General features: G+C 47.6%; 2 protein-coding genes and 2 non-coding genes across 4 annotated transcripts; 3 read left to right on the top strand and 1 right to left on the bottom strand.

The window, feature by feature from the left end:
* The first annotated feature begins 8,552 nt into the window (after window positions 1–8,552).
* Window positions 8,553–11,400, top strand: LOC119312237 (40S ribosomal protein S15-like). The gene is made up of 4 exons (XM_037587964.1): window positions 8,553–8,679; window positions 8,764–8,915; window positions 9,021–9,078; window positions 10,937–11,400. Exons 1-4 carry the CDS (start codon window positions 8,677–8,679, stop codon window positions 11,183–11,185), a joined length of 462 nt encoding a protein of 153 aa, XP_037443861.1. The 5' UTR covers window positions 8,553–8,676; the 3' UTR covers window positions 11,186–11,400.
* Window positions 10,470–10,554, top strand: LOC119313428. Its single transcript, XR_005151715.1, has one exon. It is a non-coding gene; the product is annotated as a small nucleolar RNA Z102/R77 (small nucleolar RNA).
* Window positions 10,662–10,752, top strand: LOC119313424. Its single transcript, XR_005151711.1, has one exon. It is a non-coding gene; the product is annotated as a small nucleolar RNA Z102/R77 (small nucleolar RNA).
* A 4,889-nt stretch (window positions 11,401–16,289) lies between the features above and the next one.
* Window positions 16,290–18,716, bottom strand: LOC119312236 (probable WRKY transcription factor 15). Its single transcript, XM_037587963.1, has 3 exons — window positions 17,222–18,716; window positions 17,002–17,127; window positions 16,290–16,751 (listed from the first exon to the last, which is right to left on the bottom strand). The coding sequence occupies exons 1-3, from the start codon at window positions 18,292–18,294 to the stop codon at window positions 16,592–16,594; spliced, it is 1,359 nt and encodes a 452-aa protein (XP_037443860.1). The 5' UTR covers window positions 18,295–18,716; the 3' UTR covers window positions 16,290–16,591.
* Between the last annotated feature and the right edge of the window lie 334 nt (window positions 18,717–19,050).

Raw genomic sequence — 19,050 nt, 5'->3', positions numbered from 1 at the left:
GGAAGGATAAGCTGAATAGACTTAGGGGTAGAACCGACGACAATTGATTGGTCGAGAACCAGCTCATGTTCAAAAATGACGTCTGAGCCAGAAGGATGAATTCTAATTGCGACTGACGATTGCGAACATCCGCATCATATTGAATCCATGGTCTCAAAATGATAGTGCAAAGGATGTCAATGAATAATGCTAGGCATTTGGATTTAACCGTAATGCAGGCAGACAAGAATTTCTAGAGCCATAGGTTGCAAAGGATTCTCGAAAAATCAGATAATATTTCAAAGAATTTTGTGAAACACCTGAACAACTAGGGAGAAAAAAATCCTCGGTAAGTGTGAGGATTAATTTGTAGGTGTATTCAGGCGACAAGGAACTGCAAGGCAGTAGGCACAAAGTATTCTCGGAACAATAGAGAAAACTTCGGAGTATCTTGTAATAACAAGATCAATGGGGGATGATCGTATGAATGGCAAGTGTAAGTAGTTATCCATAAGTATTTATCGGTGGTCGGGAATAGCAAAAGCGGTGGGCACAAGGTCTCGAGAGAATATCGAAGAGTATCTTCGGAATCTTCTGGTGAAGCAGGCCATCATCTGGAATGAAGGGGCTCTCCGATAGAAAGTATTTACGAGAACCTAGAGTTAGAGTTAGCAAAACCATTTAACCCGAATAGAAGAGAGATTAGAGTCCCAGAGTAAAGGCGGGGAATAAAAGATCCTAATACCACCCAAATGGCGACGTGGGCCTGTAAGGCACACAGCCATGTTAGTAAAAGTTTTGTAGTGACTAGACTCGACTTCGGCCAAGGAGTGTGGAAGGGGGATTCCTACAGGCAGTCGACTCTGATACCAACTTGTGACACCCCCGATTCAATCGTACACTAATCATGCACGCAAATGTGTACAATCAAGATCAGGGACTCACGGGAAGATATCACAACACAACTCTAAAAACATAAATAAGTCATACAAGCAACATATTACAAGCCAGGGGCCTCGAGGGCTCGAATACAAGTGCTCGATCATAGACGAGTCAGCGGAAGCAACAATATCTGAGTATAGACACAAGTTAAACAAGTTTGCCTTAAGAAGGCTAGCACAAACTGGGATACAGATCGAAAGAGGCGCAGGCCTCCTGCCTGGGATCCTCCTAAACTACTCATGGTCGTTGTCAGCAGCCTGCACGTAGTAGTAGGCAACTCCAGTGTAGTAGTCGTCGTCGAGGTGGCGTCTGGCTCCAGGGCTCCAGCATCTGGTTGCGACAACTAGGTAGAAGGGAAAGGGGAAAAGAGGGAGAAAAGCAACCGTGAGTACTCATCCAAAGTACTCGCAAGCAAGGAGCTACACTACATATGCATGGGTATATGTGTAAAGGGCCATATCGGTGGACTGAACTGCAGAATGCCAGAATAAGAGGGGGATAGCTAATCCTGTCAAAGACTACGCTTCTGGCAGCCTCCGTCTTGCAACATGTATAAGAGAGTAGACTGAAGTCCTCCAAGTAGCATCGCATAGCATAATCCTACCCGGCGATCCTCCCCTCGTCACCCTGTGGAAAAGCAATCACCGGGTTGTCTTTGGAACTTGTCTGGGTGTGTTTTATTAAGTATCCGGTTCTAGTTGTCACAAGGTCAAGGTACAACTCCGGGTCGTCCTTTTACCGAGGGACACGGCTATTCGAATAGATAAACTTCCCTGCAGGGGTGCACCACATAACCCAACACGCTTGATCCCATTTGGCCGGACACACTTTCCTGGGTCATGCCCGGCCTCGGAAGATCAACACGTCGCAGCCCCACCTAGGCACAACAAAGAGGTCAGCACGCCGGTCTAAATCCTATGCGCACAGGGGTCTGGGCCCATCGCCCATTACACACCTGCATGTTGCGAGGGCGGCCGGAAGCAGACCTAGCCTCCCTTATACAAGAGTAGGCGTTCCAGTCCAATCCGGCGCGCGCCGCTCCGTCGTTGACGTCAAAAAGGCTTCGGCTGATACCACGATGTCGAGTGCCCATATCTTTCCCGCGTAGTTGGTTAGTACGTATAGGCCAGTGGCCAGACTCAGATCAAATACCAAGAACTCATTAAGCATGTTATTATGAAGTAACCGCGGACGCCGACCAGGGCCAGGCCCACCTCTCGCCTAGGTGGTCTCAACCTGCCCTGTCGCTCCGCCACAAAGGAACAGTCGGGGGCCGTCAGGAACCCAGGACCACCTCTACCGGGATGGAGCCACCTGTCCTTTCAGCCCCCACATCGGAATCACTTGCGGGTACTCAACGAGCCAACCCGACTTTAGTCACCATCTGTATAGTATGTATATATGTATAGTATATATCCGTGATCACCTCCCAAGTGATCACGGCCCGATAGTATAGCAAGGCAGGCTGACAAGAATGTAGGGCCAATGATGATAAACTAGCATCCTATACTAAGTATTTAGGATTGCAGGTAAGGTATCAACATATGTAGCAACAATGTCAGGCTATGCATTAGAATAGGATTAACAAAAAGCAGTAACATGCTACACTACTCTAATGCAAGCAGTATAGAGGAGAATAGGCGATATCTGGTGATCAAGGGGGGGCTTGCCTGGTTGCTCTGGCAAGAAGGAGGGGTCATCTTCGGTGTAGTCGAACACACGGACATCGACACCGGTCTCAGAGTCTATCGGAAAGAAGTAACAGAGGGGGAACACAATAAATAACAGAGCAATCAAATGTAACATAAAACAAGACGCGGCAATATGCGGTTCTAGGGGTGACCTAACGTAGTGGTAGGTGATACCGGCGAAGGGGGGAAACATCCGGGAAAGTATTCCCGGTGTTTCGCATTTTCGGACAGATGAACCGGAGGTGAAATGTTGCAGGTTTGCTATGCTAGGGATGTGTGGCGGGCGAACGGACTGCGTATCCGGATTCGTCTCGTAGTTCTGAGCAACTTTCATGTACAAAGTATTTTCATCCGAGCTACGGTTTATTTTATATGAATTTTAAAAGATTTAAATTAATTTTAGCATTTATTTAATTAATTTAATACAACATTATCCAGAATAGTGCATGGTGACATCATCATGATGTCAGCAGTCAACAGAGGTGTTGACTGGGTCAATCTGGCATGTGGGTCCCAGCTGTCGTTGAGTGTTAATTAAACCAACAGATTAATTAACTAACCTAAGTGATTAGGTTAATCTAATCAAGATTAATTCAGTTAATTAATTACTTAATTGTTTTCTTAATTATTATTTTTATTCTTTTTTTAATAAAAGGTTTAGGGGCGGGGCCCTCCTGTCATTGGCCGAGGAGCCCTTAGCGGGCACGGGCGCTGCGGGTAACAGGCGCGGGCGTGGTGGCCGGCCCCCAACAGGGCGCCCGAGGGGGGCGCCGGCGAGGCGCAGAGCGGGGCGAGGCTGGCGGGGCGCCACCGGCGACCGCACAAGCGGCAGCAGGGCGTAGGGGGGCCAGGGTGGCATGGAACAAGGAGGACAAGGCGCGGGGTGGCAGTCGTGGGTTCAGGGGAGGGGGAGCAGCGGGGGAGGCCGATGGCCACGGCGAACTAGGCAGGGCGCGGGTGTCTCCGAGCAGTGCAGTGGGGCGAGGCCACCGTGGCGACGGGGCGCGCGCAACCCGACTGGTCCCTGGCGCCGGCGGGGACGGAGGAGGGCGCCGGCCAGATGCTCGCGGGGGCGCGCGCGGGGTAGCGCGGGGGAGACAGAGAGGAGGGAGGTGCGGTGCTCACTGCGGGGAGTAGGGTCCGGGGCAGTGGGGGTTGAGGAGGAGTCGGGGACGACGGGCGGCGATTGAGTCGTGGCGGCGTGGTTCCGGCGAGCGGCGGTCCGGGACGGCACCAGCGACGGGGTCGGGGAGGCGACGAGCAATGACGTCGGCGGGCAACGGCAAGCGGCGTCGGGCAGCACCGGGTGGCGGGGCACGGCCGTTGGGGCTGCGTCAGGGGCAGCGGCCTCGGGCGCTGGGGGGTTCGATCCCCCCCCCCCAAATCGGATCGGGAGAGGGGGAGAGGAGCGACCGAGAGAGAGGGGGGCGTGGGTAGCGAGTGGGGTGGATAGGGGTTAGGGTTCGGTCGTAGTGCGTGGTTAAGGGAGTGGGGCTGGGCCGGTTAGGGCCAGATGGGCTGGTCGGCTGGGTCGTCTGGCCCAGTTGGCCAGGGGGTTCTCTTCTTTTATCTTTTTGTTTTCTGTTTTGTATTTTCCTTTTCTTTTATTTATTTCTCTTTTCTATTTTAATTCATTTTATGTATTTAGTTTTTTTATAAAAGCATGGTTCCCTCACCATAAATACCTAAGCATTTATTTGCACACTTCGAACATTTTAGTTTAATATTTTAAAAACTTTTGTTGTTTGCCTCAATTTCAAATTTGAATTCGAATCGTTTTGAACTAACGCGAGATTTGTCAACAGTAACTGGGGTGACGTGGCATCATTACGAGGGGGGTTACTGTAGCTCAATTACCCGGGCGTCACAGTGTATCTCCTTGATGACTTGTCCTTCCTTTCCGAATCCTTGCTTCTCCCGGATGTTCTTCGTTCATAACGATCATCTCTACTCCTTCTCTCTCTTGGCGGTGATTCTTCTCTTCTACTTCTCCTCCTAGGTGAATCTTCTCTTCTTTTGTAGGGAGCCGTACACTCATTGGAATAGTGTCTGGGTCTTCCACAGTTATAGCAATTACGCTCTCGACTAGAAGATCTTTTGTCATTGTAGGACCTTGACTTGGAACTTCTTTCCTTGCTTCTACTCTTGTAGAATTTGTTGAAGTTCTTCACCATTAGGCTCAACTCTTCATTGAAGGTTTGTTTCTCACTTGATGATGTGGGGGCTTCACATGAGGTTTTGTAAGCACCACTTGACTTGTTGGACATCTCATGAGCAACAATTCTTCCAATGACCTCCGTTGGCTTGAGATTCTTGTAATTGGGCATCATTTGGATCAATGTGCACAGAGTATCATATTTTCCATCCAATGCTCTTAGGATCTTCTTGATGATGAATTTGTCGGTCATCTCTTCACTTCCTAAGCCGGCAATCTCATTTGTAATGAGTGCAAGCCTAGAGTACATTTCAGCGACACCTTCACCATCCTTCATCTTAAACTTGTCAAGTTGACTTTTAAGCACATCCAATTTGGATTCCTTTACGGAGTCGGTACCTTCATGCATATCGATCAAAGTGTCCCAAATTTCCTTTGCATTCTCAAGACGGCTGATTTTGTTGAATTCTTTGGGGCACATTCCGTTGAAGAGGATATCACAAGCTTGAGCGTTGTATTGCAGCATCTTCAACTCTTTCGCGCTAGCTTCACGGTTTGGTTCTCTCCCATCAAAGAATTCACCTTGCAAGCCAATACACACAATAGCCCAAACGGTGGGGTTATGTCCGAGAATATGCATTTTCATCTTATGCTTCCAACTAGCAAAATTAGTACCATCAAAGTAAGGACCTCTACGATGGTAGTTTCCCTCGCTAGACGCCATACTCTCCTAGGTTGTGAAACCAAGGCTATGCCCACCAAAAGCTATGGAAATCAAAGCAAATGGAGACCAAAGCTCTGATACCACTTGTAGGATCTTGAAGTATGTCTAGAGGGGGGGGGGTGATTAGACACTTGACCAAATAAAAACTTAACCTTTTCCCAATTTTAGTCTTTGGCAGATTTTAGCAAACTTAGCACAAGTCAAGCAATCTTAACACAATTCAAGCAAGCATGCAAAGAGTATATGAGCAGCGGAAAATAAAGCATGCAGCTTGCAAGAATGTAAAGGGAAGGGTTTGGAGATTTCAAACGCAATTTGGAGACACGATGATTTTTGAGCCGTGGTTCCGATAGGTGGTGCTATCGTACATCCACGTTGATGGAGACTTCAACCCACGAAGGGTAATGGATGCGCGAGTCCACGAGGGCTCCACCCAAGAAGGGTCCACGAAGAAGCAACCTTGTCTATCCCACCATGGCCGTCGCCCACGAAGGACTTGCCTCACTAGTGGTAGATCTTCACGAAGTAGGCGATCTCCTTGCCCTTACAAACTCCTTGGTTCAACTCCACAATCTTGTCGGAGGCTCCCAAGTGACACCTAGCCAATCTAGGAGACACCACTCTCCAAGAAGTAACAAATGGTGTGTTGATGATGAACTCCTTGCTCTTGTGCTTCAAATGATAGTCTCCCCAACACTCAACTCTCTCTCACAAGATTTGGATTTGGTGGAAAGAAGATTTGAGTGGAAAGCAACTTGGGAAGGCTAGAGATCAAGATTCATATGGTAGGAATGGAGTATCTTGGCCTCAACGCAAGTATAGGTGGTTCTCTCTCAGAAATGGTAAGTTGTAAGTGTAGGTTTGTTCTGATGGCTCTCTCCACGAATGAAGAGCAGGTGGAGGGGTATATATAGCCTCCACACAAAATCTAACCGTCACACACAATTTACCAATCTTGGTGGGACCAAATCAGAAAACTCGGTCAGACCGATTTAGTAAACCTAGTGACCGTTAGGGTTTTCGGTGGGACCGACATGCAACTCGGTAGGACCGATATGGTTAGGTTTAGGGCATAACGTAATCTCGGTGAGACCGATTACACAAACTCGGTGAGACCGATTTTGGTAATAAGCTAACCAGAGAGTTGGTCAGGTAAACTCGGTGGGACCGGTTCGCTCATCTCGGTGAGACCGAAACATTCTGAAGGGAAACAGAGAGATTACAATCCCATCTCGGTGAGACCGAGATCCCTATCGGTGAGACCTATTTGCCTAGGGTTTGTGGCAGTGTCTATGACATCTGAACTCGGTGGCGCCAGATAGAAAGAATCGGTGGGGCCGAGTTGGACTTTAGGTTTAGGTCATATGTGGATGTGGGAAAGTAGTTGAGGGTTTTGGAGCATATCACTAAGCACTATGAAGCAAGAAACTCATTAAGCAACACCTCATCCCTCCTTGATAGTATTGGCTTTTCCTATAGACTCAATGTGATCTTGGATCACTAAAATATAAAATGTAGAGTCTTGAGCTTGAAGCTTGAGCCAATCCTTTTATCCTTAGCATTGTGATGGATCTACTTTTCTCATCCATGTCATGCCATTCATTGAGCTTTCCTGAAATATTTGTCTTGGGATAGTATTAGCTCAATGAGCTATATGTTGTTAGGAATTACCAAAACCACCTAGGGATAGTTGCACTTTTACACACTAATTTCAGATGGTAAGAAACTACTAACTCTAGAAAATTGGCATTCCACGACATATAGTTTGTCGCCTTAAGAAGCAAAATATCCTTCCAAAGTTATTCAAGTTTGTTCAATGAAACCGAAAATTGCTTTAATACATATCTTTTGTGTGACGTAATGAAGTAAGTTTCCATCTATTGGACAATTAGCTTACATGATTATTGATGTTTGTGTTGATGGCATAGGATTTTTGTGTCTTATGATACTCTGTTGTTTCAAAGTACCATGATATTGCCCCCATTGGAAAGAAAAATATTCATGCTCCCCTTGGACAAAAGCATTTTTTTGTTGGAAGCATGTTTTTCTAGAAACAAGCCATGGTAATTGCTTCCATTAATTGCCATGCAATTTGCTTTTGTATGAACATAATTTGTTTCCAACTGCGGTGAGCTTTATTTCTAGTTCATCTTGCATCCTACCTAGAATAATTTGCTTTGCTTTGCCAACGAGTTTTCTTCCAAGACAACTTGAGATAATTTCGTTTCCAACATAGAGAATGTGTGGTTAGAAAGATGAGACGATTTCTCGTTCTAGGATTAAATCGCTATGATTTACTTTCTATTGTGGCAACCCACTAGCATGCATTAAGCTAGTAAGTAGTTAAATATCAATCATGGAACAAATACACCCTCGCCATCACGGGCTTGGCCTATTTCCTTTTTCCCCTTCTTTATTTTCTTCCTCTTTTATTTATTTTTTCTTATTTTTTTACCATTTCCTTCCATTTTCTCCCATATCTTCTCTAATTTTTTATAACGTTCTTATTTGTTCATTTTACTTTGTTACATTTTTTAACTATGTTTATGTTTTACTTCTTCTCCCATATATGAACACATGTCAAGATGTCCATGGACAATTTTTAATATGTTTTTAAAAATAAATGTTTAAATTAAGTACATGAATATAATATTTTTATACAAGAATAATTTGTGAATGCAAGATGACCATTTTATTTCATGCTTACAAAAGATTATATTGATGTAAAGGAACACTCTTAGTTTTTAAATATTTTCCATTTTAAATCTAAATGTTTACAATAATTTCTAGAAACCTGTTAAAAATCAATTTTTTCTCGATTTAAAATAAAATAAAATATAACGAGTTAATGGGATGTACCATGACCATAATATATGATGGGGAGCTGTCGATGAAATAACCCATTTGCAATACAAAACGGGCTAAAAGTGGTCTCTAAGCCCACTGCGAGCCGGATCACACAGAAGGCCGGCCTCAAATGTGTACACAGGCCGGGCCTCCAGCCGAGAACAATAAAAAAGCAGCACTCATGGGCTCACCGCGTGACACACGACCACCACTATATATTCTCTCCCGGGAGCGCCCATCTCCAAACCCTACCCGCCGCCGCCGCCCCCTCCGCATCTTCGTCCTGCAAGCAGCGCCGCCGCCTTCCACCGGCTCGAGCTCCAGCCTTCCCTTCAACCATGGTGAGCCCCTCCCCGAAACCCTAGCCCCCCGGTCCCAAAGCCCGCCCCTTCCCCTCTGACGCGCGCGCTGTTTTCTTGTCGCAGGCGGACGTCGATGTCGATCCCGAGGTGGCGGCCGCCGGTCCCAAGAAGAGGACGTTCCGCAAGTTCAGCTACCGTGGCGTGGACCTCGACGCTCTCCTGGACATGTCCACCGAGGACCTCGTCCAGCTCTTCCCCGCGCGCCCCCGCAGAAGGTAACGCGCACTCTCCTTTGCGCTGCGGATCTGCAACTGTGTCTGGCTGTGGTTGTCTTTGGTGTGATCCGGCTTGTTGAATCGATTTGTGTTGGGATTGGTTAGGTTCTCGAGGGGTCTGAAGAGGAAGCCGATGGCGCTCGTCAAGAAGCTGCGCAAGGCGGTGAGTGATGGTTCGCTTAATGCACTTGTTTGTATTTGAATGCCCAAATAGTGATCTGCCTAGCTCTGTATAGATCTGATTTGCTCCTGCTCTGCTATTAATTGCTGGCAACCTTGTAATTTCGGAATGGCGACTGACACCGTAAGTTAAGGATTTAGTGTCCTGCTGTGAAATTAGTTCTCTAGTTTACATGATAGTGGTTTTATACTCGTTGTGAACTAGTAACTTGGTTTTGTGCAACCATCATTTGTATCAATTGGCCGATGCTATTTAGTTTTGTTTGTTGGATTGATCATAAATGGTAGATTTGTTTGTTATTCACAGCTGCTGGATGTCGGAGTTTCAGCTTGTTTTATTGCTGCATTAGAATTACAGCATTACTCCTGTCTTGTTTTTGTAGGTGTGGCATTGTTAGCACTTTGGATGCTGTTTTTTACCAATTGTTTCTTTGATTTTCCACTGGAATATGTAGATATTGTATATTCTATTTTAATTCATGGTATGGCCTGTTTCTACTCTTTATGATTGAGTCACAGAACTGAGTCTGTCAATGATATAGCTCAGCTCTGTAGGATATGATCCATTTTAACCTGTTAATTTTTCCCTACACGATATGCAATTTCTTCCTACTAATTTAGAAGTATTATTTCTTAATGCTCAAGGAGAAAGTTCACTCATCATGCTATGCTGCTACTATTTTAATGCACTGTAGCCGTTCTGATGTGTTTCCCTGTGTCTTTGATTTGCTCGTTGCCTATTTTTGCTCATTTGAGTGTCAAAAGTATTTGAGTGGAAGGTATTATGTAGACATTTTGGATGCTGTTTTTTACCAATTGTTTCTTTGATTTTCCACTGGAATATGTAGATATTGTATATTCTATTTCAACTTCATGGTATGGTCTGTTTCTACTCTTTATGACTGAGTCACAGAACTGAGTCTGTCAATGATATAGCTCAGCTCTGTAGGATATGATCCATTTAAACCAGCTATTTTGCAGTACAATATATGCATTTTCTTCCTAATTTAGAAGTAATATTTCTTATTGCTCAAGGAGAAAGTTCAGTCATCGTGCTATGCTGCTACTATTTAATCCACTAGCCGCGCTGATGTGTGTTTCCCTGTGTCTGTAATTTGCTCATTGCCTGTTTTTAGCTCATTCAAGTGTCAAGCATGTAGCATTGACATGATTCATTAGGTAACAATGGAATTTTTGGTTGATAGCTTGTGTGTGGACACAATATAATATATTTTCATCTGTTGTCTATTTTCACTTGCCCATTTCATGGTATTTTGGTTTCTCTGTTTGGAGTTCCTCATTATTGTGCATGATAGATGACTTAAAAGTTTCTTTTATCCATGCATGTTATCTCCCATTTGATTATGTATGTAGAGATTGAGATGAAGATTAGATTATACCTATTGGGATGATTGCCTGCATGATGGCAAAACCTGTATTTAGCTCTATCTGATCATCACTCCAGCTTTTGGAACAGTAGTCTACGTTTGTTTTCTATAAGCGTTATTTCTCTAATTTTCATTTTTTTTGTGTTTATTGAAGTCAGCTTTGTCCTGCTTTGTGAGAGTTTGAAATGAAGATAAAACATTATATCCCTATTGGGATGATTGGCTGGCATGATGGCCTAAATTCTGTATTTAGCTCTATCTGATCATCTCTCTACTTGCTGACTATCTGTTTGCGTGATTATGTACTACTGGGGAATCACTTGAGATTTTTTTGTTAGTTACTTTCTGTTGTGCACCCAAGTCTCTTGCTACAGCTTCTACTTCTATTTACTTTGCACATACATGTTCTATGTTTTATCTCAGCAACTCACTCATTGTCTGTCCTGTAAACAGAAAAGCGAAGCTCCTGCTGGTGAGAAGCCTGAGCAAGTGAGGACCCACCTCCGCAACATGATCATCATGCCTGAGATGATCGGAAGCGTCGTGGGCATCTACAATGGCAAGTGCTTCAACCAGGTGGAGATCAAGCCGGAGATGATCGGGCACTACCTGGCAGAGTTCTCCCTGTCGTACAAGCCGGTGAAGCACGGGAGGCCTGGTATCGGTGCTACCCACTCGTCGAGGTTCATTCCTCTCAAGTGAGAATATGGTCAGGGAAATTGTCTGTGGTGTCTGGAATCCAGTGTTCTTATCGTAGTCAAATGTAGTGCCTACTGTCAGTCTAGTGGTGGAGCAGCACCCTTTGAACCCTGAACTTAATCCTGTTCCAGATTTTGAAGTTATCGTAAGGAAGATCAAACATGTTTATCTCCCTTTCGCAGTTCTCATATGATCTGATTTGTGTGCTCTTCTAATCCTTTGGCAGTTATCATATGATCTGAATTGTGTGCTCTTATAAATTTTGATCAGATTGCTTTGCGTCTAAGTAGAGTATTGTTTTAGTCATCAGGTTGTGAATTGTCCTTTGGATGATAAAATGGTTAAGCTGTAGGATGTGTTTACACAGGCGCGTCGTCTGACTAGGCAGTCCAAACAATTCTCTTGACAAACCGTGAATCTGGCATGATCAAGAGACACAGTAGCTCCGCTTCATGATCTTTGGATGAGTCGGGCAAAACTATCATTTTCAGCATAGAGCAGCAGTTAGGGTCATCAGTCCAAAATTTTCTATTCATAATTTCAAAAAGCCCAGGGAATTGATCAAAAGAGGTTTCTCCACACCAGCAGTTGTACCATAGATATATGTTTGAGTTTCATCAAATCAACCTAGCATGGCGTAGATACCCAGCCCTCCTTTCTTCTTTTGCCTACAAATACCCAGTGGCATCCACTAGAATTTTCCATCCTCCCTATATTTGTCTTAGGGAATCACCTTGCCACCAAGGGACATGTTTCCAGCTTACCAGCCCTCCGTTCTCTTCACAATTTTCTCTTCAGCAACATGTAGTTATACCTGGCCATGGGAAGCCCGGCCCGGTCCGGCGTTGTCCCCGGGCCGGGCTCGGGCCTAGATTTTGAGCCCGAAGGCCGGGCCTGGGCCCGTCTTTTTTGCGTTTTTCTAAAGGTCGGGCCGGGCTGGCCCGAAGCCCGACGGGCTTTTACGTCTTCAGGCCGGGCTCAGGCCCAGAAAACAAGCTCGATGGCTGTGCCGGGCCGGGCTCGGGCCTGGGTTTTTTGCGTCGGGCTTGGCTAGGCCCGGCCCGAGGTATGGCCAGGTATACATGTAGTCTACTCCCACAAGCAGGAACACCCCTAGATATTTTTGATAGGCCAGGCCCCTAGTTTGCACTTAAATTGGTCATCATAACTATGCCTTTTATCATCACACCATCAAGGACTCCATTGTTCTTGAAAATTGATTTTCGAACCTGACATCTGGTCAAAGAAGTACAACAACAATTTGAGGTTCCTAGCACTATCCAGATCATCCTGTATGAACATGAACAGGATAATATCATCAACATATTGCAAAATGACAACTGTAATCCTTGTTGGTGGGGTATCAGGCCCACAATCTGACCACATGGCCGGGCTAACTGAATCATTTGCTGCAAGCAGTTGGCAGTTATGTTAAAAAGGAAAGGTGAAGGGGGGGTCTCCGCCCATCTAAAATCCGGCATATATCATCCTAAAATGAAATACATCATTCGTCTCATCTCTTTTTGTTGGGCCATCTGTCTACAGAGAAGACATACCGTAGGCACATGATCCTATCTCCGATTTCATGATCTCAATTCCGGATATAGAGATAACAACCACATCCATTTTCATTATCATCATAAGTTTGAGATATCTGATGCGCACGCATGCCACTCCCCAAATAATCGAGCGTCTCAATTAGTAAAAACTTGTGATAATAATAGGGCAAAGCCAGGTGGACATAACCGTTGGCCAGCTCCACCCACTCATCTCCTCCCCCCTGACAGACATACAGTTGCGGCACATGCTTAGCGCCGCTAATCGTGGGGGTGGCTCGCATTAATGCCACCATGATTCTCTTGATTCCGCCTCATGTGGTTCCAGAATAGATTAGCACCCCGCATGCTTCAGCTGCAGAGGGCGAGAGACACCAGGCGTGGATTAAACTAGGTTTTGGTCAATGTTTTGCAGCCACTTGTTGGGGTGGTTTACAGTTGGCTTAGGCTTAGCTTAAGCAGGGGCTTAACAGGTAGATCGCCATCCCACTGGACTGGATTTTGGAAGATCGGCAGGCCGGTACGTACATATAAATCATGATGATCTATCTAGCTGGTTGGTTCATGACAGTTTTTGGAATATATCTGAAGCAATCATCCCATTTATTGGCTTGATCTCTCGAGCGTGCGTGCGTTGTCGTTGATGCGCACAATTAAACTCCGTAAGATACGCTTAACATCACGTTAGTTAGTCGAATAACTGCATCTGAAATTCTCAATAGCTCTTGTCAGATGAGCTTTTAGTTTCTGTGATGATAATATGTGCAACCTTTAGAGCATCTCTAACAGCCGCGCTAAACTAGCGCCGTGCCGTAAATTAGGCCGTTTTAGCGCGCGCGCAACGCGGCGGGTCGCTCCAGCGGGCGCGCAAAAACGGCGCGCGCCCTATAACGAGTTGGGCGCGCGGTCAGAAGCACTATCCCGCGCGGTGTATTTCGGGCGCCCGCTTCCGCGCGCGGCACACTCGAGCGCTCGTGCCGCACTCTCTCCTCTCCTCCTCCTACGCCCCGCGCGCGCCTGCGCTGGCGCCTTGCCAGCCATGGACGCGCACACCGGCACCCCACTCACACCGCTTTACAGCCGCGACCCCCCTCCCCCCCGCCGCCGCCGGAAACCCTAGCACGGGGAGCGTTGGCGTCGCCACCGCCGGAGCTCCGCCGAGCGTCGGCCTCGCACGCAACCTCTTCTTGCCGCCGCAGATGACCACGACGACGGGTGGTGTCGCGCCGGCGCCGTCCCATGCCGCCGCCGCACCGTCGAAGCTCCCCAATGCGGCGCGGCCGAAGAAGGGCAAAACTTCAGCGAAGAAGAACAAGGCGGCGGACGGCTCCGGCAGCACGAAGGCGAGGGAAAAGAAGCTTGCAGGGCGTTCGACGGCCGCGGCGGCTACTGAAGCGCCGGCGAGCTCACTCGTTGAGCCGGCCGCCGACGCGCACCACGTGTTCGACGAAATGCCCCCAAGGTGAAAAAAATTTCAACTTTTATTTTCTTGTTATTTTTTCAATGCATCATCACATATAGATAGCTTATTTGCATTGTTCAAAAAACTTTGTAGTCTCAACGATGATGCATACATGTCAACTATGGGTGTTGGGTCCAACAATTCGCATTGGTCTCAAACCAATGACATCCATTTGGAAGACCATGAGTTTAAGGTGGACGAGGAGGGTGAGGGCATTGTCGACGCGCCGAAAGGAAGAGCGGGCAATTACAGCACCAACGATGACAAGTTACTATGCAATACTTATTTGCAAGTGTCGAGGGATCCATCCATTGGAGGTGATCAAAGTAGAGATGCGTATTGGGGGCGAATGAAAAAATACTTTGATGATCACAACGTGAATGGAATTGACCGCTCCGAGAGATCACTTCGGTCCCGATGGTCCACAATCAACTCGGATTGTCAAAAATGGGCGGCCGCATAAAAGGCAGTTGACAAGATTAACCCAAGTGGCACAAATGAGGATGATAGAGTAAGTGACATCTCATATATGTTCATCTCATACTTGTTTTTGGTGTCCGAACTGCTAACTTGTTCTGTTTTTCTTGTAGTTCAACATTGCACAAAACTTGTTCAAAGAAGAGACGAGGACAACCAAGAAGGGGAAGATCAAGAAAGGAAGGGTCTTTACCTTGCCTCATTGCTATGAAGTGTTAAAGGATGATGAGAAATGGAAGAAGCGTGATGGTTTGGATGATTTGCATTTGAGCAACAAACGCAAGCGAACAATTGAGTTGGATGATGATGATGAGGAGGATGATGCATCAAGTGATGACGGCAAGAGAAGCCCCACACCCAACTCGGTTTCATACTCGAAGCCAAAACGACCGGATGTGTGCAAGAAAGACAAAACCGAAAAGAAGAAGAGGAAAGGAGATGATGAGCTCAAAAATGCTATGGAAGCTATTGTGAAGGCAAGAAAAGAAGCCAAGGAGATGAGGAAAATGGCAAGGAACCAAGATGCCGCGGCCGAGGAGAGGAGGGTGGCCGCCGAGGAGAGGAAAGTGGCATTGGAAGAAAGGAAGGTGGGCATGGAGGAGCGATCTAGGTTGTTGGAATGGGAGAAGCACTTGTTCTTCTTGAACACATCTTTGTTCAATGGTGCGCAAAAGGAATATGTCAACCTTGCCCGTGAAGAAATCTTGATCCAAAAAAGAGCCATGATCCGCACAATGGGTGGCGGTGGCCTTGGCGGCATGGGTGGCGGTGGCCTTGGCGGCATGGGTGGCGGTGGCCTTGGCGCCATGAGAGGCATGGATGGCTTGGGAGCCATGGGAGGCATGGGTACACCTCCGGCCGCCATGGGAGGCATGGGTGGCTTTGGAGCACCCTCTGACGCTATGACCGCCATGGGAGGCATGAGTTTTGCTTCTCTTATGGGAGGCATGGGTGCACCTCCGGCCATGGGTGAAATGTCTTTCGATGTGCCTCCTCACACACATTTCCATGAAGATGCCGTTGAAGATCTTGCCAACACCGTCGGAGCTTCACGTGATGCGATGCGTGATGAGGGTAGGGAGGAAGATTCATCTTCGGAGGCGGAAGAATCGTCTTCAGAAGATGAGGACGAAGACGAAGAAGATGATTGATATGTCTTTCATTTATTATGTTTTGAATTTTTAGTTTGCATTTGAACTTGGTTGGATGAACTTGTGGGCATGATTTTGAACTTGTGGGCATGAACTTTTATTCATCAACTTGTTTGTGTCAAATTTCTTATGTTCATTGTATTTTGATGAATGTTTCAAACTCATTTTGTGTCCAAAATATCATACATGTCCGGCGAGTCACGCGCGCTGCCGGCGAGTCGCACACGCTGTATTTTTGCGCGCTGCAGTATAGCGCGGCTGCTGGAGCCAGCACTGACGGCCGCGCTAAACAGGCCGAAGCGCGCGCGGCAAACTGGTTTTTTGCGCGCGGCGCTTAGCGCGGCTGCTGGAGATGCTCTTAGTTTCTGACATTAGGAAAGATGGCATGTCATGTGTCAAGCTCAAAAAAGCTTTCAACATGTGATTTCTGCACATTAGGTCACACGTATGTGACAAGCTGGACAATACCATGAATTGTGATTTCTGCACCGTGGTTAAACAAGCAAAGTTACACTAAAAAGAAAACAAGCAAAGCTAGTACTAATTCTACAAGGAAATTTAACAAGCATTTGTGCGGAGCGATTTTTCGACAGGATACAATCCAAAAGGACAATCAAGTGCTCACTATACATTGCCAAAGACGTAGGCGAAATCTTCGCCTTCCTCATACAATTTTCACTTGCATTCAGATTTGGTCAGGCTGAATGGCATGCTCCATCCATGGCATAAAAATTCAGAGTTCTTCCGGCACCGGCAGCCTCGGTCAGACTTCGGAGTTGGCGGTGAGCGTGGCGAGGTCGAGCGGCTGCGCGTGGTTGTGGTCGTTCTCGTAGGTGACGATGAGCATCCCGGCGTCGCCGCGACACCGCTCCACGTGCTTCCTCGCCGGGCAGTCCTTGATGCTGCTGCACCGGTAGTATCCCCTGCAATTAATCAACAACAAGTTCATACTTCATACCCGCCTGAATCCTATTGTAATGTCTCACTCAGCACCAAATGCATGCTTGCACGCCCAATGAATGCTGAGATCGACACGGCTATGGTGCATGTCCACAAATTCTTACTGACATTTCTAGTAATAAGTTTGTTTCATTCGATTCAAGGATAATACTTGATAATGAACATGAGAGAGACAGAGATAGAGTAATTAACCAAGATTGGCCATTGGAGTACCTTGGGTGTGGAGAGCCTTTGATGGGTTTCTGCCCGTACTTCCTCCACGAGTAGCTGTCCGAAGGTATATCGGCCACCTTGTCGCTCACCGCCGGCATCCTCACCACCCTCTTCTCCCTCGGCTTCCTGCAACCAAACCAATCACACGACTGTAAGTAAGTAAAGGCGCACGCAATCGGCAGAGTGCAATAAATCAATGGCGTATGCGACCGGCACCGACTTTTTCTTCGGGCAGTGGCATTTGCCGTCGTCGTCGGCTTTGTGCGCCGCCTTCCTGGACGCCGGCGCGCAGGCGGAGGTCTCCGACATGCTGATCAGCTGGCTGCTCATGTTGGTGAAGAAGGAGGTGGCCGCCGACGAGGTGCACACCGAGTTGTCGAAGCTGAAGGTGATCACCTCCGGCTCCTTGCCGCTCCTTGCCGCCGGGATCTCGATGTGGAACGGCTTCTCGCTCGCCGGCTTCGGCTCGAAGTGGAACCTCTTGTTGTCGCTGCTGGCCGGCCTCTGCTGCTGCTCGAGCATCCTCTTCTGCGGCGGCGCCGGCTGCTGCTGCTGCTGCTGCGGAATCTGATGGTGGAAATGGATTTGAGGAGGAGGTGGAGGGGGAGTAGGAGGATTGGCCGCCGGACCTGCGGAAACTCTCGAGCCGTTGATCTGCACGGCGGCAATGGAGGCGGGAGTAACGCTGCACCCACTCAAATCTAGGAGCGGCGTCTGGAAGAACATGTCCCTGTCTGTAGCCTTGGCCGCTGGAGCTGCGGAAACTCTCGAGCCGTTGATCTGCCCGGTGGCAATGGAGGCGGGAGTAACGCTGCTGCACGCACTCAAATCCAGGAGCGGCGTCTGGAAGAACATGTCCCTGTCCGCAGCACCCTTGGCCGCCGGTGCAACGACCTTGCCGTTGCCGGCGGCACAAGGAGCCGCCGCTGCCGCCACCGGCACCGCCATCTGCTTCAGCGGCGTCGGCGGCGCAGGAGTGCTACTGCTACTCCCATGGAGTTGGGGGGCACTGGCAGGTGGGCAGTACGGCACCGGCGGGGGAGGGTGGTACTCGAGGAGGCACCTCGCAATCGGGTCGCCCGCCGGCGAGCTCCTCCGGCCGACCCTCGCCCTCGCATGGCCAACCCTATTGCCGAGGATGTTAACCACCTTGCTGAACCGGGACACGGCCTCCTCGGTCTCGGCCGCGACGGCGGCGAGCCGGAACGGGTCGCCGGCAGACAGCGAGAGGCGCGCGACCAGCCTCTTGCAGCTCACGACCGCCGCCCGGTTGGCCTCCTCCACCCCCTCCATGGACAAACAAAGAACCCAAGAACCTTGGTAGTGCAATGGAATCAAGGAGCTCTAGTCTAGATTGGGATGAACATCAAGAGATGGACAAGGTGGGGAAGAGTTTCACCATGCAAGCACATGCAGAAGCTTGCGCAAGGTGAGCAAGGTCGCGGCAATGGCGGCCGGAGCAGGAAAAGGTTTCTGCTGGATCCCGCGGCGACTTTATACAGGGATGGACCAGAGCATATGCGACATTGTTAGTCTCGTTGGGACCTTCACTTGTGCAGGAAGTAATTGGCGCGAGTATAGTATTCAGGCCGAGAGTGAGAGGTGGAGCACTACCAGAATAAAATTTAGCAAAGTCAACTAGGCTGGTGACGATCACAGCCACCCATTTGATGGACGGCCAGGATGTTGATTCACCTGTCCTTTTCACTCAAGGTCACACTTTTTTTCTTCTGTTTTTTAAGCTGGTCAATTAAGCATCGGAAACATTGGGAACCGTGCTAAATAAACATTTTCCTTTCAAATATAATATATTTGTAGTAGTATAAATATACTACAAACCTACAAGAATAAACTATATAGTAGCAAGAGCATTGATTTTTAGAAGAAAATGTAGAGAGAAACGAAGTGAAGACTTTGCTAAAGACCACATTTTAAAGAGCAGCTTGGTGAGCAGGATAAGTTTTCTTCAGTTGTATTTTTCTTTTGCCAGCGCACTGGCAGAATGGATCAACATTTCAAAGCCCCCCCTGTTTTTATTCAGTTGAATCA

Source organism: Triticum dicoccoides, chromosome 5B (genome assembly GCF_002162155.2).
Source record: "Triticum dicoccoides isolate Atlit2015 ecotype Zavitan chromosome 5B, WEW_v2.0, whole genome shotgun sequence".
Taxonomy (NCBI): domain Eukaryota; kingdom Viridiplantae; phylum Streptophyta; class Magnoliopsida; order Poales; family Poaceae; genus Triticum; species Triticum dicoccoides.
Note: the sequence above shows the minus strand (reverse complement) of the source record. Positions and strands in the feature narration are given on the sequence as shown.

Coding starts and splice junctions, on each gene's coding strand:
- LOC119312237 (XM_037587964.1), top strand. Junction 8,916..9,020: donor CCCGCGCGCCCCCGCAGAAG/GTAACGCGCACT, acceptor GGGATTGGTTAG/GTTCTCGAGGGGTCTGAAGA. Junction 9,079..10,936: donor TCAAGAAGCTGCGCAAGGCG/GTGAGTGATGGT, acceptor TCCTGTAAACAG/AAAAGCGAAGCTCCTGCTGG.
- LOC119312236 (XM_037587963.1), bottom strand. CDS start 18,294: ATGGAGGGGGTGGAGGAGGCCAACCGGGCGGCGGTCGTGAGCTGCAAG. Junction 17,128..17,221: donor TGCCACTGCCCGAAGAAAAA/GTCGGTGCCGGT, acceptor GTTTGGTTGCAG/GAAGCCGAGGGAGAAGAGGG. Junction 16,752..17,001: donor AAAGGCTCTCCACACCCAAG/GTACTCCAATGG, acceptor GATTAATTGCAG/GGGATACTACCGGTGCAGCA.